This window comes from Lycorma delicatula, chromosome 1 (genome assembly GCF_047948215.1).
Source record: "Lycorma delicatula isolate Av1 chromosome 1, ASM4794821v1, whole genome shotgun sequence".
In the NCBI taxonomy this organism is placed as follows: domain Eukaryota; kingdom Metazoa; phylum Arthropoda; class Insecta; order Hemiptera; family Fulgoridae; genus Lycorma; species Lycorma delicatula.
The window spans coordinates 140230292-140252443 of NC_134455.1; the positions used below are offsets into that span (position 1 = coordinate 140230292).

The window sequence follows — 22152 nt, forward strand, 5'->3', positions numbered from 1 at the left end:
AATACAAATTAATTTATATTTAATAGATTAATTTATATTTAATCATTGGAGCAATGATTAAAATATAAAAAACAAAAGAGAATTGTAGTATCATAGAATGCATTCAAAGTGGGTGGGTATTATTAGTACAGAACTTTTAATTTAGAGAAATGCAGTAGAAAAAATTAATGGTTTCCAAAAAAAAAATCCATAGTTATTCATTGGTGTAATAATAATCAAAACTCGAATTGTATATATTTTCTTTTAAGAATAATGTTTTTCAAATTACTTTACAAAATTATTTTTTTATTTTTTAACCTGTAATGTTACAAATTAACTGTACATGTAGACTAATATAATAAAAATTAATAGCCTGTTTGTATAAAAATTAAAAATTTGTAAAAACAGTTTTTTATAATTGTTTCAAGTCATCATTCATCTTGTAAACTAATCCACTGATCTTATAAACATATTAACAAAATTATGCCATGTCTTTTAGCCATATCTCTTTTTTTATTAAAAAAAAAAAAAAAATTGCTTGTATTGTGTTGAAATTTAAAAAGCTCTCATCCAAACTAATGTAATTTATTACAGTAAACAATGCATACAGCTTTTATGTACTATTTTAAATTATATTTACAGTAAATAGTATACGATTTCTTTTTAATACTTTATAACATGTGATGTTAACTACTTTATTTCCTTTTGTGATTTCAACTGCTATAATTCCTGTGATTTTAAATTGCATTTGATAAAAAATATGTAACAGTAAGTGTACAAAAAGTATTTGTAACCTAAGAGAAAAAAAATTATATAAAATTGAAAACTAAAATCTTTGCAGATAAGATCCAAAAACTGTAACAAAAAGAAAGAAGAAAAGAAGTTATTATAATCTTAGAAATTTTATTCAAATATATTATTTATTAAAATTATTTGTTTGCATTAGGTCAAAAATAGCCTAATTATTCATTATCTGTGGTAATTTGCCCTGAAGTTGGTCCATCTACATCCCTGCTGTTCTAGCTAGATTTTCAAATTCTTAGTAACTCCTAGTTGGCATTTACTTTTAGATTGCCTGTAATTTTTACTCTCATCTTATGTTCAGCCAGCTGATATTTCTATTATGATTTCTTCTGATTAAACTTCAATTCTTTTTCATTCTCCTCGCTTTTACATTTTTCTTCATCTCCTCAACTAAATTTCAAACACCCTCCACCTTACTATTTTCTCTTTTCCGTATATTATTTATATTTCACATCTAAATTCTAACAGTTCAAATGTGCTTCTTCAAGCCTAGCTCTTATCTTGCTGCGTCATAAGCATTTAATTGTTGTTTTTTTCTTTTTCTTCAGTCATTTGACTGGTTTGATACGGCTCTCCAAGATTCCCTGTCTAGTGCTAGTCGTTTCATTTCAGTATACCCTCTACATCCCCTACATCCCTAACAATTTGTTTTACATATTCCAAACGTGGCCTGCCTACACAATTTTTTCCTTCTACCTACCTGTCCTTCCAATATTAAAGTGACTATTCCAGGATGCCTTAGTATGTGGCCTATAAGTCTGTCTCTTCTTTTAACTATATTTTTCCAAATGCTTCTTTCTTCATCTATTTGCCGCAATACCTCTTCATTTGTCACTTTATCCACCCATCTGATTTTAAACATTCTCCTATAGCACCACATTTCAAAAGCTTCTAATCTTTTCTTCTTAGATACTCTGATTGTCCAAGTTTCACTTCCATATAAAGCGACACTCCAAACATATACTTTCAAAAATCTTTTCCTGACATTTATATTAATTTTTGATGTAAACAAATTATATCTCTTACTGAAGGCTCGTTTCACTAGTGCTATTCGGCATTTTATATCGCTCCTGCTTCGTCCATCTTTAGTAATTCTACTTCCCAAATAACAAAATTCTTCTACCTCCATAATCTTTTCTCCTCCTATTTTCACATTCAGTGGTCCATCTTTGTTATTTCTACTACATTTCATTACTTTTGTTTTGTTCTTGTTTATTTTCATGCGATAGTTCTTGCGTAGGACTTCATCTATGTCGTTCATTGTTTCTTCTAAATCCTTTTTACTCTTGGCTAGAATTACTATATCATCAGCAAATCTTAGCATCTTTATCTTTTCACCTTGTACTGTTACTCCGAATCTAAATTGTTCTTTAACATCATTAATTGCTAGTTCCATGTAAAGATTAAAAAGTAACAGAGATAGGGAACATCCTTGTCGGACTCCCTTTCTTATTACGGCTTCTTTCTTATGTTCTTCAATTATTACTGTTGCTGTTTGGTTCCTGTACATGTTAGCAATTGTTCTTCTATCTCTGTATTTGATCCCTAATTTTTTAAAATGCTGAACATTTTATTCCAGTCTACGTTATCGAATGCCTTTTCTAGGTCTATAAACGCCAAGTATGTTCGTTTGTTTTTCTTTAATCTTCCTTCTACTATTAATCTGAGGCCTAAAATTGCTTCCCTTGTCCCTATACTTTTCCTGAAATCAAATTGGTCTTCTCCTAACACTTCTTCCACTCTCCTCTCAATTCTTCTGTATAGAATTCTAGTTAAGATTTTTGATGCATGACTAGTTAAACTAATTGTTCTGTATTCTTCACATTTATCTGCCCCTGCTTTCTTTGGTATCATGACTATAACACTTTTTTTGAAGTCTGATGGAAATTCCCCTTTTTCATAAATATTACACACCAGTTTGTATAATCTATCAATCGCTTCCTCACCTGCACTGCGCAGTAATTCTACAGCTATTCCGTCTATTCGAGGAGCCTTTCTGCCATTTAAATCTTTTAATGCTCTCTTAAATTCAGATCTCAGTATTGTTTCTCCCATTTCATCCTCTTCAACACTTCCTCTTCTTCCTCTACAACACCATTTTCTAATTCATTTCCTCCGTATAACTCTTCAATATATTGTACCCATCTATCGACTTTACTGTTACTTTACCCATTATCGACTTTGTATTATATATTGGTGTACCATCTTTGTTTAACACATTATTAAATTTTAATTTATGTACCCCAAAGTTTTCCTTAACTTTCCGACCAATGTTCATTTCTCTTTCCACTTCTGAACACTTTTCTTTAATCCACTCTTCTTTCGCCAGTTTGCACTTCCTGTTTATAGCATTTCTTAATTGCTGATAGTTCCTTTTACTTTCTTCATCACTAGCATTCTTATATTTTCTACGTTCATCCATCAGCTGCAATATATCGTCTGAAACCCAAGGTTTTCTACCAGTTCTCTTTATTCCGCCTAAGTTCGCTTCTGCTGATTTAACAATTTCCTTTTTAACATTCTCCCATTCTTCCTCTACATTTTCTTCCTTATCTTTTTTACTCAGACCTCTTGCTATGTCCTCCTCAAAAATCTTCTTTACCTCCTCTTCCTCAAGCTTCTCTAAATTCCACTGATTCATCTGACACCTTTTCTTCAGGTTTTTAAACCCCAATCTACATTTCATTATCACCAAATTATGGTCGCTATCAATGTCTGCTCCAGGGTAAGTTTTGCAGTCAACGAGTTGATTTCTAAATCTTTGCTTAACCATGATATTTATATATCTGATACCTTGCAGTATCGCCTGGCTTTTTCTAAGTGTATATTCTTCTATTATGATTTTTAAATTGGGTGTTGGCAATTACTAAATTATATTTCGTGCAAAACTCTATAAGTCGGTCCCCTCTTTCATTCCTTTTGCCCAGCCCGTATTCATCCCCACTATATTTCCTTTCTTGCCTTTTCTAATGCTTGCATTCCAATCTCCAACTATTATTAAATTTTCATCTCCTTTTATGTGTTTAATTGCTTCATCAATCTCTTCGTATACACACTCTACCTCATCATCATCATGGGCGCTTGTAGGCATATAGACGTTAACAATCGTTGTCGGTTTAGGTTTTGATTTTATCCTTATTACAATGATTCTATCGCTATGCGTTTTGAGATACTCTACTCTCTTCCCTATCTTCTTGTTCATTTTGAAACCTACTCCTGCCTGCCCATTATTTGAAGCTGAGTTAATTATTCTAAAATCACCTGACCAAAAGTCGCCTTCCTCTTCCCACCGAACCTCACTAATTCCTACTACATCCACATTTATCCTATCCATTTCCCTTTTTAAATTTTCTAGCTTACCAACCTTTTTTAAACTTCTAACATTCCACGCTCCGACTCGTAGAATGTTATTTTTTAATTTTCTGGTGACCCCTTCCTTAGTAGTCCCCACCCGGAGATCCGAACGGGGGACTAGTTTACCTCCGGAATATTTTACCAAGGAAGGTGCCTCCATCATTGCTATATGAAAATGCAGAGAGCCACATTTTCTTGGAAAAAAAGCAGCTGTAGTTTTCCATTGCTTTCAGCTGCGCAGTACTCAGAGGACTGAGTGATATTGATATGGCCGTTTAAGTCATTCTGACTCACGCCCCTAACAACTACTGAAAGAGCTGCTGCCCTCTTTCAGGAATCATTCCTTAGTCTGGCTCTCAACAGATACCTCTCCGATATGGTTGCACCTTCGGTCCAGCTACTCTGTATCCCTGAACACTCAAGCCCCCTCACCAACGGCAAGGTCTCATAATTCATAGAGAAGGTTAATTCTATTAAATGCTTTGTTTACCATTTTTTAAAACGTTTTCTTTGTTCTGGTTTTTGTATTTTTGCTTTCACCAGCTTGTATTAATATGCTGACTGTGATGATTGACTGTTTAATTATTCTTTCTTCTATGTAATTTTATTGACTTTTTGCTTTCTCTTCTCATTACTTTTTTTATTTTAACATTCTTAATTTTCATACCATATTGTCATAGTCTTCTCATTTTTACGGAGGCGTATTTCTTACAAAAAAAATCTTATCTGTGAACTACATAAAATATATTTTTCTTTCAATTTGGATATCATTTTCCTTTGTCTAGGGATTAATATTCTATTTCTCCGATCTACTCTGATTATGTAGCTGAAATGTAAATACATTATCCAAATATAAATCAAAATATGAAAATAAGCTGAGATAAAGAAGAAAAATTATATAATAAATATACTTTGTAACTATTTTAAAATACTAAGATATAATATATGAGGCGTGCTTTTATAACAAGATCTATTCTGAATTTGCCACCTACATATGCGATGTAAATAACTCGGTTATTTCAATCAATAGTCTGTTAGCAACTATAATTTTGTAATTTTTTTGTTGTTTATATTCATTCATTTGTAATGAGTGCTATAATTTGTGATCCCGGCAAATTTGAAGTAAGAGGAGTAATCAATTTTTGATGGCAAAAAACAATTCTGTGACTGAAATTTGGGCCGAGTATTATGAATGATGATAAAATAAAACAGTGATACCATTCATTTTGAGAAGGGTGAATGAACATAGCGGCCAGCCATCGGTAATAATGAATGCTTGGTGAAGAAGCTAATGGCTACTGTCTTGGGGCAGAAAGAGAGGTGTTATCTTTTGCTTGTCAAATTTAGTAATCATTGAACTACTGTTATTACTGCTACGTATTGTGAAACATTAAAAAAATCTTAGAGGAGTTATAAAAAACAAATGACATGGAAAGCTATACTGCAGGATTTTGTTCTTGCATGATAATGCCCCAGCCATACATGACAAATCAGACAGTGAGGCAAATGAAAAAAATCTGTTGGAAAATCTTCAGTTATTCGTAACCCTGACTTAGCTATTATTTTCTTTTTATTCTTAAAACAGTGGCTTGAATCATAAAGTTTTAACAACAAATTGAAAAATGACACTGTGTGTTTTAAGTCACACAGAATTTTGTGAATAAGTATTGAAGAAGCTATTGAAACCCTTTGAAAATTTGTTGTTGAAGGCAGCTATGTAGAAAATTAGTAAAAAAATGCAATTCTTATGAGTAAATAATAAAGTTTATTCATAGTTTTCAGATTTTCTTTTATTTCAAAACAGACCTTATTTTAAAAACATGCCTCATACTATTTATAAGATAAGTTCAAAGACATAGACAAGTTCAAAATATTATTATAGAAATAAGCAAAATCTTTATTCTATGCTAAATAACTTAGAGAAAGTACGACAACTTTAAATTTATTTTTTTTTCAATATTAGAAAATAATTTGTGTTGCTCTGTTCAATGATTAAAAAAAGGTTTTTGGCTCTTGAAAATTCTTAATTTCTACTATTCTGTACTCATATCTTACTGAAAAAAATTAATCACTATCACCATAGTGTGAAAAAGTTATTTAATGCAACTTTTTTTAATTATTTTTTTTATATTAATCATTGTTTATTTCATACAAAATAATATTTTCGTTTTTATCTTTATTAAATTATATAACTTTTGAGACTTGTTTTTTTCCTTGGTTCAGATTTTGTATCATAACCACTCTTGTAATAGTAATATAGTTTTATAACAGAAAAATCTCTGTTATGCAATTTTATGAGAACCAAACTAATCCTGTTGTATTTAACAATTTGATGTTAATTAATTTAATTCTTGGCTTGTAGTAATAAAAATATATCATTTTGTTTATTCAGTGTTTACAAAGTTTCAATGTTCATGGTGGGATTGGTTGTAGCCCACCATGTTGTCTCTGTTTCAAATCCTAGTCGGACTTGGCATTTTTCTTACACCAAAAAAAACTTATTCAGTATTCCCACACAAGTTTAGAGTTTTTTTAATAAACTTTTTTTACAAGTTCTTAATTTTTTGTTGATAATTTGTTTGTTGATGTTCATTTAATTGTTTCAGCGATCTTTTCGTAAAGAACTATTTGATGATGCTGCCCTTCGAATGGAACGAGCTCGTATAAAGACTGGTGCTGAATTGGAGAAATTCAGAAATTTAGCACAGAGAGCTACTGAAATTGCAATTCAAAATATAAAACGGGAAGTAGATTACAATGATGCACCTGATGAGTTCAGAGGTGAATTTGTTTTCTCATTAACAATTAAAACTATTTTAAGTTATAGTAATTATAATATTTTTATTTGTGTTTGTTAAAACATTTTAACCATTTTACTTTAATCCTTTAATCATGACTTCTTATGTGGTAGCTTATGTACAAGGATATTGAAACATTAAAGCTCAGCCCTGCTATTGACAACTCTGTTCACCACAAGGGCTGTTATGAAATGTACATAATTTCTTTCAGAAAAAACAACTTTGAAATGTATCATTTATACTTATAAACATGCTGTGTAGCTGTTGAGAAATGTTATCATACAACAATGATAAAACTAAAACTAAGTCATATAAGCAGGATTTTTATAATATTTTCCTCTGTAGATAATATTCCATTTTTATTTTTAGCTGGCTAAAACATCAAGATTTTAACCAAAATCATAAAGATTTTAATGTTATACTAATAACATTTATTGTCATACTAAAATCTTATAACAATTACTTGGGTGATTTAGTAGCCACCACAAGCAGTGGAAATACAAGGATTGTGATGGATGTGAACAGTGAGGCTCTGGTGAGATCGGCTGAGAATGAGAATCTTAGTCTTGTCTTTGATGCTAAAGACCAATTTTCTTTTAAATCAGCGGCTTGGAGGCGGGAGTATAACCCAGATCTGTGTTTTACCTCAACTGACAGCAAAAGCTGGCCGCTGCTGGTCACGTGAAAAGTTCTCTGCGACTTTCCCCACAGCCAGCACCGTCCAGATATTATAGAGGCAGGTAGCCAAATTTCACTCGTGGCCTCTGTCCCTCGCCCTAGATGGAACTTCAAAAAGGCGAATTGGGAAAATTTTTCTTGGGATCTGGATAAATGTCTAGGCTGGATACCACCAATCAGCAAAAACTATAGCAGATTTATTGGAGCAGCAACAAGTACCGCTAAGAAGTGCATCCCTAGTGGGTTTCACAGAGATTATATCCCAGGGTGGTCCCAAAACAGCAAAGTTCTCTATCAAAGCTTCCTTGAGACGAGCGATCAAGACGTGGGAGACGAGCTTCTCTGCAGCCTTGATGCTGCAAGACAACAGAAATGGTCAGAAACAGTAGGAAGCCTGTACTTTCAGATCTCGAGTCGTCATGTGTGGACTCTGCTAAGAAATTAGGAAGTGGATCTCCTATTCAGAGACAAAAAGCCAATGTCTCCCCAAACACAGTAGCGTCTTACGTAGTGGCAAAATCCAAAGCACCAAGAGACAGGGCGCACACAATTGAGATAAAATGCGAACTAAGAAGCTTGAGGAAAGAGGCAGGAGAGACTGAGTATGTTCATCCTTTTACACTTGAAGAGTGAGTCAGCACTCAAAAGATGTTGCTCCAGGAAAAGCACCAGGATTCAATGTCATCAATCCGAAAATTTTTATTAAACTGCAGAAAATATCCAAAACTTTGGCTGCTCAGATTCGTCACTGACATAATTTAGACCGGTAGCGTACCCAGAGTGACATATAAATTACTAGAAAGGCTTATCTGCAACAGAATCTGTCAGAGAATATTTGATATTATACCGATTGAACAAGCAAGCTTTAGGTCAAAACAAAGTTACACCGACCAAGTTCTCTTGCTCATAACATACATTGAAGCGGAGTTCCAAAGAAATCTTAAAACCTCTGCTGCCTTCATTGATTTATCAGCTGCTTAAGACACTGTCTGGAGAGAAGAATTGATTTGAAAGGTCCTCCATGTAATCCCATGCAAACTAACAGCTCGCCTCCTTAATAACATGTTGAACGACATGTTATATCGGGATCTGATATAAGCTCACCAAGGAAACTCAAGAATGGCCTGCCACAAGGGTCGGTACTTGCGCCTCTCCTTTTCAGCTTCTATGTTGCGAACATGCCAGAGACAAGATCTAAAAAGCATGGCTACGCCGATGACTGGCAAACAACAAAATGTTGATCATTTGGCTGACCTGGAGAAACTGTAAAGATACTTCCGAAGATGCGCCTCCAACCAAATACTAGTAAAACATGGGTATCATGCTTCCATCTAAGTAACAAGCTCGCTAATAGGGAGCTTAAAATTCTATTTGGGAATACATGGTTCTTTCACAATAGGACACCAAAATACCTAGGCGTGACATTTGATAGTACGCTTTCATTTAAGGAGCACCTTATACATTATACATAAGCTCTGTGGAACTATGTGGGGAGCATCAGCTTCCACTTTGCGCACGTCAGCTCTGAACCTCATCTTCTCGGCTGCGGAATATTGTGCGCTAGTGTGGATTAACAACCCTTATGTTCATAGAATTGATGCCAAACTTAATAACACTATGAGAATGATTGCCAGGATTATCAGGTTATCCTGTGGAATGCTCCCAGTATTGAACCACATACCACCACTAAATCTGCGCTGCATGAACGTTCTTATAAGAGAGTACAAGAAAATTATGGACAATCGAAACCTACCAATACATGAGGACATTGAGGATGCCAATCATGGTCGCCTTTGATCTAGAAAGCCACTTATCAAAACAGCAATGCTGCCACAGAGGAAAGATTTAACCTAAATTCTAACTGACGCCTGGCATCAAGAATGGACCACAAACCAGAATAACCAAATCCCATGTATAAATTAAAAGCCACCAGGTTTTGACTTGCCACGTAAGACATGGTTAACAATAAACAGAATATGAAATCAGCATGGTAGGTGTGCCTATTTCCTGTATAAATAGGGTAAAACACAGATGCCCCTTTGCGAGTGTGGTGAAAAAAAAAAACTATTAAACATCACAGAAGTTTGCCCTAGGTCAGCTTATGAAGGGACTCCTGAAGATTTCCTGATGGCGACTCTAGAATCAGTAGCTTATATTAATTTATTAAATCTTTGTTTGTAATTTTTTTTGACTGTGATTGGTGTTGTGTCTTGGTTGCCATATGCTGAATAAATAAATTTATAACAATAAAACAATGTTGCACTGAGAAAAAATAAAAAGAGGCATTTTATTAACATATTAATATTAAGTTATGATATATCATAACTGAGGCCAATTTTATCAATATACAGAATGATATAATACATTGGGGAACTGGAAAAGGTTAATCAGATCAAACATTATTATTTTTCTTTAACTGTGCTATTATCAAGTTGGGAATAATTACTAAGCATAACTATGAGGGTAAATCTAATACAAAATGGATTTTTGTTTTATAATTTATTGAAGAATAATAAAACGTACAATATTTCCACATTTTTTCAATATTAACACTATTTACAATATTAACACATTTTTTCCAGTGGATAGGTAGCAGTGGATAGGTAACAATCCATTGTTTGAATTTTGATCCCTTTATTGTAAAATGAAAGGTGGGTGTGTTATGTCAACCAATTGTGCATGAACTCTTCAACAGCAGCATCATTTTCAAATTTCTGTCCTCCAATTGCTTCTTTTAGTGGCCCAAACAACTAATAATGACAGGGTGATAAGTCTGAACTGTATGGAGGACTTCAGTGTAGTCCAGAATAAGGACTCAATTTTTTCTTGAGTTTGAGCCACATTATGGGGTCGAGCATTGTGAAGTAGAATGACGTCGCACATAAGAAATTGATGTCTTTTTGAGAGTTTTGCTTTATCTGAAAGTTGGCAGTAGTATACAGAATTCACTATGATGTTCACAGAGAAAATCAATGTACAAAACTCCTTTAAAATATAAAATACTATGGCCAGAATCTTTGTTGACAGTCGAGTTTTGGCTTTAATGGGTGTGGGATTCTCCCTTTTTTTGCAACTCCATACTTGCCTGTTTTGATTCTGGGTTGTAATGGTGCACCCAAGTTTCATTCCAGGTCATGATTCATTCGATACAAAAATATTCTCCTTCAGCTTGGTTGGTAATGACTTAACCGCTGGCATATCTCCAGCTGATAGAGCTTCTGACCTTTTGTGGAAGACGAGGGACCCGTCGTGCTGCCACTTTTTTAAATCCAAGATCACTAGTAATGATTGCCTGAGCACTGCCGTAACTTATTCCAATCTCAGAAGAAATTTATGTAATTGTTAATCAACGTTTGTCCTTGATGAGGCGACAAATAATAGAACATTTTCAGCAGTAGTACTAGTCTTTGGGAGACGATGGTGACCTTCATTTTGAACTGGTTCTCATCCTTCAGAAAACTTATACCAATCATACACTTGAATCTTTTTTAAGTGTGTTGTCCTTGAACTATGCCTGAAGTCTTCTCAAAATTTTGGATGGTTTCACACCGCCATAAGAAATTTAATATTAATATGTTGTGCAATGTGCGATGACACCTCCTGCTCTGACATTGTGATATTGACTAGAAAAAAGTAGTGAGCTGGATTTCTAAGAGTGGGATCCCCTCCATGCATCCCTATGTACAACACAGAAGTCACACCCCTCGCCATTAGCCGTGCATCAACAAAAAAAAAGTTTGTATTTGATTCACCCTCATAAGAGTTTACATAACATATTTTTACATTATTTTAAAAGTAAAGTTTGCTTAGAGAGCACAGAATATGAACTGTATTCTCTGCTCACTGACCTGTGTAATTTCTACATCATAGGCACCTTAAAGTAGCTTAGTGAAGTTTGATATTTTTACAAATTTTAGAATCATTTTACAAGTTTTAAAAATAGTCAAGAGATTTCATTAAGTATTTTTATAAACAAAACATAATAAAGGTACTTAATATAACTAGTAACTCCTTATCAGTAGTAAGGAGAGAATAAATTTGAAGATGCTAGAGAGCACAGAATATGAACTGTATTCTCTGCTCACTGACCTGTGTAATTTCTACATCATAGGCACCTTAAAGTAGCTTAGTGAAGTTTGATATTTTTACAAATTTTAGAATCATTTTACAAGTTTTAAAAATAGTCAAGAGATTTCATTGAGTATTTTTATAAACAAAACATAATAAAGGTACTTAATATAACTAGTAACTCCTTATCAGTAGCAAGGAGAGAATAAATTTGAAGATGCTAGGAAAGTTAAACATCATTTCATTATTTAAATTTAATTGATTTTTGTATCATATTTACTTCCTTTTTCAAGGTAATGTATACCTATAGAACAGAATGAGTCTGGTAGGAATCCGTATGTAGGAATAGAATTTGCACATATCCATTTTCAGTAGCACTGATTTAATGAGATGTGATATTGCTGAATACTCAAATAAAAATAAATTGTAACTTAATACATTTTTATTTTTAAAGTGAGTCTATTTATGTAAATTCTTGTTATTAATTTCAGTTATTCCTGTGTAAAAACTTTGTATTCAATTTGAGTCTAGCTGTTCTGCCATTTTGCAGGTATACATTAATATACATTTCACTACTCCTCGCAGTTCAGCATAGCTGTATATTTACATCATAATTACATCCTTTGGAAGAATTTTTACAGCATCAGTGTATTCATAGAAATTATGAGCATCTTACAGTCTTTGTTACCTTTGAGAATTTTTGTTGTTAAAAGATACTTTTATTCAGAGATTTATTTTTTAATTTTTGTTTTTTTTTTCTCAATAATTTATAACTTTAATTTCATGCAGTTTACTTTGTTGATTCCAAAAAAATATGGTGATTTAATTTTAAGTTAGTTTTATATACATAATACTTAATGATCCTTATTGCATTAATTTTAATAGATCCACTTATGGATACATTAATGGATGATCCAGTTATGCTTCCTAGTGGTAAAGTTATGGACCGTTCAGTCATTATGCGACATCTGCTCAACTCATCCACAGATCCATTTAGCCGGCAGCCTCTCTCAGAAGACATGCTTCAACCTGGTAATTATAGATTATTTGATTTTGTAAATTATTTATTTTCAGAAACAACAATAGACTGTCACCCAATTAGTCACTGGAAGATGAAATTTGTAACAGGAAAAATGTTAAGCCTGATCAAGATACAAAAGAGTTAAATTTTTAAAAAAATTAAATTTTTGTTTAGTGCTTTTGTAGGATTTTCGTTTGTGGTATTGATTCTCAAACTTTTTAGCCCCACAACCCCCTAAAATGTAAAAAAAAAAATATAATAAATATTCCATGACCCCCCCCCCCAACCACAACCCAATAAAACCTAGTTAAAACTATTTAGCTGCATTGATAGTGACTGATATGAACATACATGTATGTGAACTGGTACAGACATTAGTAATTTACAGGTTCCAACTTGACCAGTACATACGTCCTTATTATTTGGTTTGCTTAAATAATATTTGGTGTGAGAACATCATGTTCAAACATGCAAATGATATGTTTAACATCTTTATCAAAACAATGGAATCTGAAACTATAGAGAAATTTAGTTTTCGTATGGTAGTATCCCTGCACTAGGCTGCTCAGTAGTTTACCCCCTCACTACCCTTCTCCATAACAAACCTGTTTTCACCAGTTTTAAGGCAGTATTTGACAGTGGTTTATTGTTGTGTGAAACTTACCTGGTCTGTATGACCAGATAATTCTGTGTGTGTTGTTACGTGCTGGTTTGTCATACTGGATCTTTCTGTATATGTTACGCTTTGTATTTATTAATTGTGTATTTATCAGTATAAAAGTTTTATTGTTTCTGTAAACAGTGTGTAATTTGTAATATATTCTGCAAAAAACATTTTGTAGATAGTGTTGATGTATATATTTAGTAAGACATTTTATAATGTGGGTGAATATAGACCATCCAAGTATCAGTAGGCAGGTTGCTTTTGATCACAAAAAATATGACGAACGCATAACATGATGTTTGAAGAATTGGAAGTAGATGATAATGACTCAAAAATAAGCAAGTCCATGGACATTTCTGACACTCATTTAGATTATGTGTTGTTTGGTGAAGTGTCAAATGAAGATACAGAGGTCACGGACACTGAAACAGGGTTTGAAGATGCAGGGAGGGATGGTGAGTTGGACAACGAAATTGTTCTGGTTTGTAAGAACTTGCCAGAATATGTTTCAGGCCAAATGAGTAAGAATGAATGTGGATCATGTTATCCTTGGTGCACAAATGAGCCAAGGATGACTTGGCTCATTTGTGCACTTGGTGCGAACACCAGTGCACAACTTCATTAGAGAATGTTTGCCAGGCTTGGCTGGAGTAGCAAAAAGTTTAGGAAACAAGCCTGAAAAGATAGAAATATGGAATATCTTGCTTTATTCAAACATAATTGATGAAATAGTTTAGCAATAAGAAATAAATTAGGTGATTCAACGAGTAAGTCATATAACCGTGATACTGACAATATTAAATAAATGCTGTAATTAGCAATATTGCTTTTGTTCTCTGTTTTAAAAATCTAACCATGAAACCATTACATCCATGTTAACTAAAGATGTTATCAGTAGGCCACTTTTCAGTGCATCTATGTTAGTAAAGCACTTTAAAAATTTACTCTCGTTTGAGATTTGACGATTTGACCTGACATGTAAGGAAAGCTTGTGATAAAGCAGCTGCAATATCAGAAATGTTCACCAAAGTGGAAAAGTTTATCAGAAAACATAACAGTTGTAATGTTAGTCCTGTTGTTCTGAATGTATATGCTGAAGAAACTGTGCAAATATGGCATAAAAATTATGTGCCTGGCAAACGCCAAAACATCCTTTTTGTGTAATCCCTATATTTATATGGGAAAGGAAAGTGATTGAATAGGACTCGCTCCTAAAGAGTACAACTTCAGCAAACCAATTCAAGCCACTGTTAGACTGTGCAAACCAATCGAAGGAAGTCACCATAATGTCACAGCAGACAATTGGTTTTCAAGTATGGAGGTTACCGACCAGCTTGAAAAACGAGGCCTAACTTAATTTAGACACCATGAGAAAAAATAAAAAGAGAAGACACCCATTGTATTTTTTCCCTGTTTAGATCAACCTCTAAATTCAGCTTGTTTTATGTTCAATGGGAGTAAAACATTGGTATCATTTGTTCAAAGAAAAACTGAGCAGTGGTTTTAATTTCAATGATGCATCACAGCATCAAAATAAATGAAGAAAAGAACTACAGAGATTATATATTACTACAACACCACAAAATGTGGTGTGGATATTTTGGTTACGAAATGTGCCATGTGTGCATCAAACAGGAGATCCAGGCACTGAGCCTTAGCGGTTTTTTATAGAGTTGCCAACATTGCAAGTGTGAATGCACACATTTTGTACACATGCTACATCAACACAGAAATTATGACAAGATTTTATTTCACTAAAGAACTTGCCAAAACACTTGTGAACTCCATCTAAGAAGGAGACTGGAAATGCCAAATGTTCGAAGGGACATGAAGGATCTCATAATGAAAATGCTTTGTGAAGAGCAGAAACAAGGACATTTTGGAGAACTCTATGATAAGATGCCCAAGAGAAAAACCTTTGGAAAATGCCCCTCAATTAAAGAAAGGAAAACATAGTATAAATGTGTCATTTGTCAAATCCCAGTCTGTCTTGAATGTTGCAAGAAAAATGAATGTGCATTTCACCGTGTGTAAAGGCTGAAAACATTGAACCAACAACTAGGCACTGTGAAAATTGCATAGTTTATGATTTTAAGTTAACAAAACATTTATATCTTAGTTCTTTTCATATAAATGCTCGATAAAGGGTTTTCAAAAATAAAAAATATGTTATTTAAAATTTTAACAAAAAATTTGAAAATTTTTATAAATATTTACAAAAACATTGTACTATCATACATTATTTTCCTATCATGCATTTTTTTTTTGTCTTCAGTCATTTGACTGGTTTGATGCAGCTCCCCAAGATTCCCTATCTAGTAGTGCTAGTCGTTTCATTTCAGTATACCCTCTACATCCTACATCCCTAACAATTTGTTTTACATATTCCAAACGTGGCCTGCCTACACTATTTTTCCCCTCTACCTGTCCCTCCAACATTAAAGCGACTATTCCAGGATGCGTTAGTATGTGGCCTATAAGTCTGTCTCTTCTTTTAACTATATTTTTCCAAATGCTTCTTTCTTCATCTATTTGCCGCAATACCTCTTCATTTGTCACTTTATCCACCCATCTGATTTTTAACATTCTCCTATAGCACCACATTTCAAATTACGGCTTCTTTCTTATGTTCTTCAATTATTACTGTTGCTGTTTGGTTCCTGTACATGTTAGCAATTGTTCTTCTATCTCTGTATTTGATCCCTAATTTTTTTAAAATGCTGAACATTTTATTCCAGTCTACGTTATCGAATGCCTTTTCTAGGTCTATAAACGCCAAGTATGTTGGTTTGTTTTTCTTTAATCTTCCTTCTACTATTAATCTGAGGCCTAAAATTGCTTCCCTTGTCCCTATACTTTTCCTGAAACTAAATTGGTCTTCTCCTAACACTTCCTCCATTCTCCTCTCATGCATTATCATGCAAAAAATTCTCTTTTTAAAAATTGACTTTTATATTTTTATTTTACTAATAAAAAATAAATTTAAAAACATTTAAAGCAGTTTAATTTGGTTTTTAGGAGCATAATTAGGAATTTACGTAATATTTTAGCAACACTTTGTGGGACAAAAAGAGAATATAAAAAGAAATAGTTCATCGGTCCTTAGAGACTGATGTTTCTGTTAGTGTTATAAAATTCATGTTTGGATAAAGATGTTAAACACGTCATGCTCTCAGCAGTATAAAGGAGGCACAAGGGATCACAGAATGTTGGTTTAATTTTGAATGCAAAGCATGCATATTGTGCCTTTATTGAAGTTTTTAAAAGCGTAGTTTCATTGAAAATAATAGTAATTGAGGTTTCAGTTTTTTATTGTGCGGTTAAATGGTGTAACTGTTTTTTTTTTCAATTAGATTCTTATTCACACAGCATAAATTTGTGAAAAAATGAAGTGAGCCATCTACATCCTGTGAATTGGTTGATAAAAAGAAAAGATTTTACAATGACAGTTATTTAAATTATATAACTGATAACTGATGGAAGCCACAGTGCATTGTTTATGCATTGTTTGCTTTCAAGTCTTCTCAGATGAAAGCACAAAGCCAGCAAAATAAATTTGACACTTGGAAACTAAACATCCATATCATAAAATCCTGTTAACCTGGTTTTTGGTATTGTGAGATGAATAATAATATTTTTCCAGGATGAACAAACACCATTCTCAATGTTTTTACAGAATAATGAGTATATGTTGCTGTTTGCTTACTTAGCCGATCTGTTATCACATTTCAACAACTTGAATTCAAATTTACAAGGATATGTTAAAAACATTTTATTATGACCAACGAAGTTCATGTTTTCATTAAGAAGCTTGATAACTGAATTATTTGTCTTCCAACTGAGTGGAAACATTTTGACATGTTTCCACGCACTTCTGATTGTATTGAGCACTTCTTCATCCAATTTTTGGATGAAGAAGCACTATTTTTCATCAGTTTGGATAGCATGAAGATGCATTTGTATGAACTAAATTGGTGGAGTATTTTCAAGAAGATAAAACAGATTTCTCGAAGAGATGAATACTAAATTCATTTAGTGAAAAAGTTGCTTAAGTTACCCGTTGAGATTCACAATCAGCTCATCGAAACGTCTGCCAATGGAATGTTACAACTACAATTCACATTGAAGATTTAGATAAGTTTGGTTTGCTCGTCAATTTAGTCACAGAAGCATTGAAAGTATTAATCCCTTTTGTATTAATCTGTGTTACAAGGATTTTTCATTTATGGTTCTAAAAATTAAATATAGGAATCATCTTTTATCACTTGAAAACAGTTTGCTTTTGTATTTCTTATAATATACATCCTCCACATATGGAGAATTTTTTAAATGAAAAACAGATGCAACCATCTCATTAATAAATACACATGTCAAGTAAATGTAAGTGAAATGTTTATAATAAATTCATTTTTTTTTCATAAAATGATTTCATTATTATTTAGTGTAAAGTTTTAGGCCAATTTCATGACCCCTCAAGGTTGAGAGATGCTGATTTATGGAATACCAGAAATTTAGATTGTTTTTTCACTAAATCTTGAATTGTTGATTTTACAGGAACATTCCTTCAAGGATATGTCCCTTGAAATCTTTAATGAATCAAATTTATTGAAGTTGTGTGAACATATTTCTTCACAATAAAAACACTCTTTTCAATTTTAAAACACCATGATGCACAACAGTACAGACTCCCTAAATGTAAGGGGAAGGGTGGTGAAAGCTTATGAGTGAGTCAGTGACCTTTAATTAATATGCATTTGTGACAAACACACTATCTTCTGATACATTGTGTCAGAAGATACTGTGTTAAGCAGCTGAGACTGGTTTTATATGGCCCAACTGGTGTATATATATATAAAACATGTCACAAAAATTTGGTTACTTTTTGAAAAGACCTCATAATTTGCGTTGTGCTTTATCCACTATTGTGAATACATTGTGTTAAAGATGTGATTAAAGATGTTTCTAGCTCCAAGATAAGTGTTATTATCCCTAACAAGAAAATATTGATGTGTTAAAATTAAACAATCGTCATACTGATGTGGTAGATAAATCTGAGGTTGAGGTAATTGAAGTTATGATTCAAGAGTAAATGCAGTAATTGTAATCTTACAACATATTCCTGAACAAATCCTGTATAAATGTCAACTCTGCAAGACCACTGTACTGATGTAGCATTTACTTGGCTTTTATGAAAATCATCAAAATAAACTGGATAACATTGATCAGTAATATAATATATTTGGTCTTAATGTTTGTAGTGTCAGATTTTAATTAAATTTTCATCACATATGGATTTTAAACATTTTTAATGAATGAATGCTATTATTTGTCATTTTTACATTCTTTAATTTTTATAAACCATACCTATGTATAATCTTTTATATATTATTTATTTTATATCTTTTTAACATAGGCCAGGTCACTAAAAGAATTTAAAAAATTTTCTTTTGTTAAATTGTTTTTCTTTGTTTTACAGCTCCTGAACTGAAAGAACGCATTGAAGCTTGGAAGCAAAATAAACATAAAAATGTATCATAATGAAGACCATGAAAACGGATTTGTCATAATCTTAATTATATAATTATATAATGACTATTTATGATCTCTATGATAATATGTACATTATAGCAAGTGTTGATATATGTACATTATATAGCAAGTGTTGTGCAACGAAAACTGGTGCGACCTCATAATGTACTCTTAAAACCAATAAAGGGCATCTATTTGTTTATTTTTTTCTCATAGATCAGTTTATTATGAACTAAATGATTACGTAAATACTTTATAATTATTAATTAAGTGGCTTGTTTCCCTTTGTGAAAACATTAGAGATGAAATGATGGACTTATTTTTATCCATAGTGAATGAGGTGTGTAATGTTGCAGTGGTTTTTTTTTATAAACGTTTTTTTATTCATTCGTAATAAAAAGTAAGTGAATAAAATCGCTTTTTGTATGTAGATTTGTCATAAAATGATTACTGTTCTTGCAATGTTCACCAAGGTATTATTGTAATGTTTCTTTTTTATAAATTTTGTGATTGATAGTTTTCCATTCATTAATTTTTTTCTTATTTATTCTATTAATATAAATCAAAATTTATAATAAAAAAAATTATTGATACACATGTAATATTAAAAAATACATTTTTATTTTCTAGTCAACAAAACTTCTTTTTAACAATTTCAGTAAAATTTATCGTTAAAAAGTAATTACACAGATTAATGGCAATAATAACTTGTATTGTTGTTGATTTTTCTTTTCTTTTTTTTAACTTAGTAGTTCTTGGCCATTTCTCTTTTTAGGTCATTCAGGGCCACTCTTAATACTTTTAGGCAGCAGTCAGCTGGTCACAATTGTGCCTGTAATGACTTATATGAAATACTCTGTGATATTAGCAAATCAGTAAAGAAGAATAATAATAAAAGTGAAATAAAGTTGTTAATATAATTTCTGTGTTTTAATGTTGCTTTAAGTGATTTTTACTTTCCTTTTACTTTATTTTAAAAGTAACATGTATTACATAGATTTGTGGTGTTTATATTCTGCATTTTATAAATTTGCTTATGTGCTAAATTTTGTATAAAAGGTGTTCGCTGCTGTCTGCATTTACTGATCGCCATAAACAAAACTGTATTATCACTATTACACTATAGTTATGTGTATTTAAAAAGTAGTATTTTTTGTTTGTGTTCTATTAATTTACAGCGATTGTTATTATTATTATTATATCTGGCCTTATTTTTCTTTAAAAAATATTGTTTAATAGACTAAACTGTGTACTTTAAAGCAGTGTTGGCTAAATTGTTATGGTCTCTGGAAATTAGTTATAATAATATAATTTTTTAGCCATGTCAGTAATCAAGATCATTGGGAGCCACAATGATGTCATTATGCAATTTTTTGTCATGTCATGACAAATGTTGTTTTAAATGTTTAAATGTATTTCTTTTTTTCATATAGATAAATTTTTAAATTGCTGTAGTATTCATAACTGACAAAAATAAACAGTTTGCTCTTAATTAATTTAAAAATTTATGGTGATTTTTCATGATTCTAATAGTTTAAATTGTAAAGTATTGATTGATAAAATTGGTGAAACTTTAATAAGTGGATCTTCTTGTCTTGTTTTATAAACTTTTATCAAAAGTTCTCCATTATTTTAGAAAACGATTAAAATTATGAGAATCATTCATTTGATCAGTCTTGATTTAATGCTTGTTTCTTTCAGTATCTCATATCAATAAATAAATATTTCTTATGTTAGCAGTTGGCTTTGATGGCTCCTTAAATGTTATGTTTACACTGTGGATGATCTCTTACATTTTCTGTAAATGTTCTTTGTTGACTGCTCTGTTCCTTACAGTTTAAAAAAAATGTTTGATGTTATACTACTTTTTTAAGAATATTGTAATTGTATTGGTTAGGGATAACAATGGTTAAATTTTCCATGTTTTAAAATAAAGGTTTGCGTGCAATTTGCTTTTACATGCATCAAATAAGTTAACTTGGGGGTTATTTTATATATATATTTTAGTTAAACTAATTTATTTTGATATTGAATTACAACTTAAACTAAAATCTTTTTTCCTTTAAAAAGAAAGAATATCACTTGAAAGAGCATCAGTTGAATTTTCAATGGTACTACATGAATTACCAGTATTGGATAGTTTGATTCATGGCAAAGCCTTCAGAACCTCAATTCTATCAAGTGGAGGAATCCCAGACTTTATGAAATCACTCATTATGGAACTTTCTGCTGAAGGCATGACACTGCCAATTAATTAATTTCAAAGTTTTGGAAATTCAAATTTTGTGTTTTGTAAAATGTTCACCAGTGTTTTTTAAGTGGAGCAAACAAGGCTAAATATGTGTTGAATGTGAAGGTAGACATTTAAACAAAATGTTCTTTTCAGATTAAGCTTTGAGAGTGCGAAATGAGGAATGGGATGAGAGTTTATCCCCAATTAAAACAATGTTTTTGTCATTTCTTAATTTCTGAATGTAGAGAAGAATAATTAAGAAGAGCAATTCTTTAAAATGGATTGCTTTACCCACTTGATGGAACAGGAATATCTGGTACCATTTTTGGGCAACCCGTATATCATAAACACAACAAAAGTTGGCAGACAAGTATGCTGTTGCTGTTGCAACAAACTTGCAAGTTTTGAAGTGCTAAGTACTCTTTATCAAAATATTTTTGTCCTTTCTTAACTATTGCTTTTACCTACCCGGATCATCTGACAAATTTCCTCAAAACTGATATTTTCTGGATGAATATCATATAAGTAATCAAAATAACAATTAATTATAACTACGGTTTACTTGTGCATGACTTGGATTTATATTTTGAGCCGTCATAGTTGACAATTTATCTTTGTCAATCCGTAAACGACAGCCCACTCGAAACCTAGTGTCAGACCATCAGCAAATTGTTTAATATCATTCCAATCTGTCTCAAGTAGCTCTTTACCAAAAATCACAGTTCTTTGGCAGTCAAAAGGGAATCCTCATTCAAATAACATTAACAATTACTTGACCAGACATTCTTCAGTTTGATGATTAAGCACAGTTTGACCACCTGATTCCTTAAGTTCTACCCCTTTGATAAAGATCCATAAGCTTCCCTTTTCACTCCATATTTAAGAGCTGCCTTGCCTAATAGTCATCCCTCTCTTTACTACCTCTACCATCTGGTCCTCAGTACAGTCTTTGTACAGATGACTGCAGACTTCTCTATAGTAATTTCATGGCATTTTAACAGAAAAAAGAAAAAATGTTAGTTCA

General features: G+C 32.1%; 1 protein-coding gene across 1 annotated transcript in view; it reads left to right on the forward strand.

Moving 5' to 3' along the window:
• The window catches only part of Ube4B (Ubiquitination factor E4B), a 118969-nt gene extending 99140 nt beyond the window's left edge, over positions 1-19829 (forward strand). The window contains exons 20-22 of the mRNA XM_075362502.1: positions 6744-6918; positions 12567-12713; positions 18843-19829. Of these exons, the coding sequence (XP_075218617.1) occupies positions 6744-6918; positions 12567-12713; positions 18843-18904 (384 nt within the window). The 3' untranslated portion in view covers positions 18905-19829. The remainder of the gene's footprint in view (positions 1-6743; positions 6919-12566; positions 12714-18842) is intronic.
• The last annotated feature ends 2323 nt before the right edge of the window (positions 19830-22152 follow it).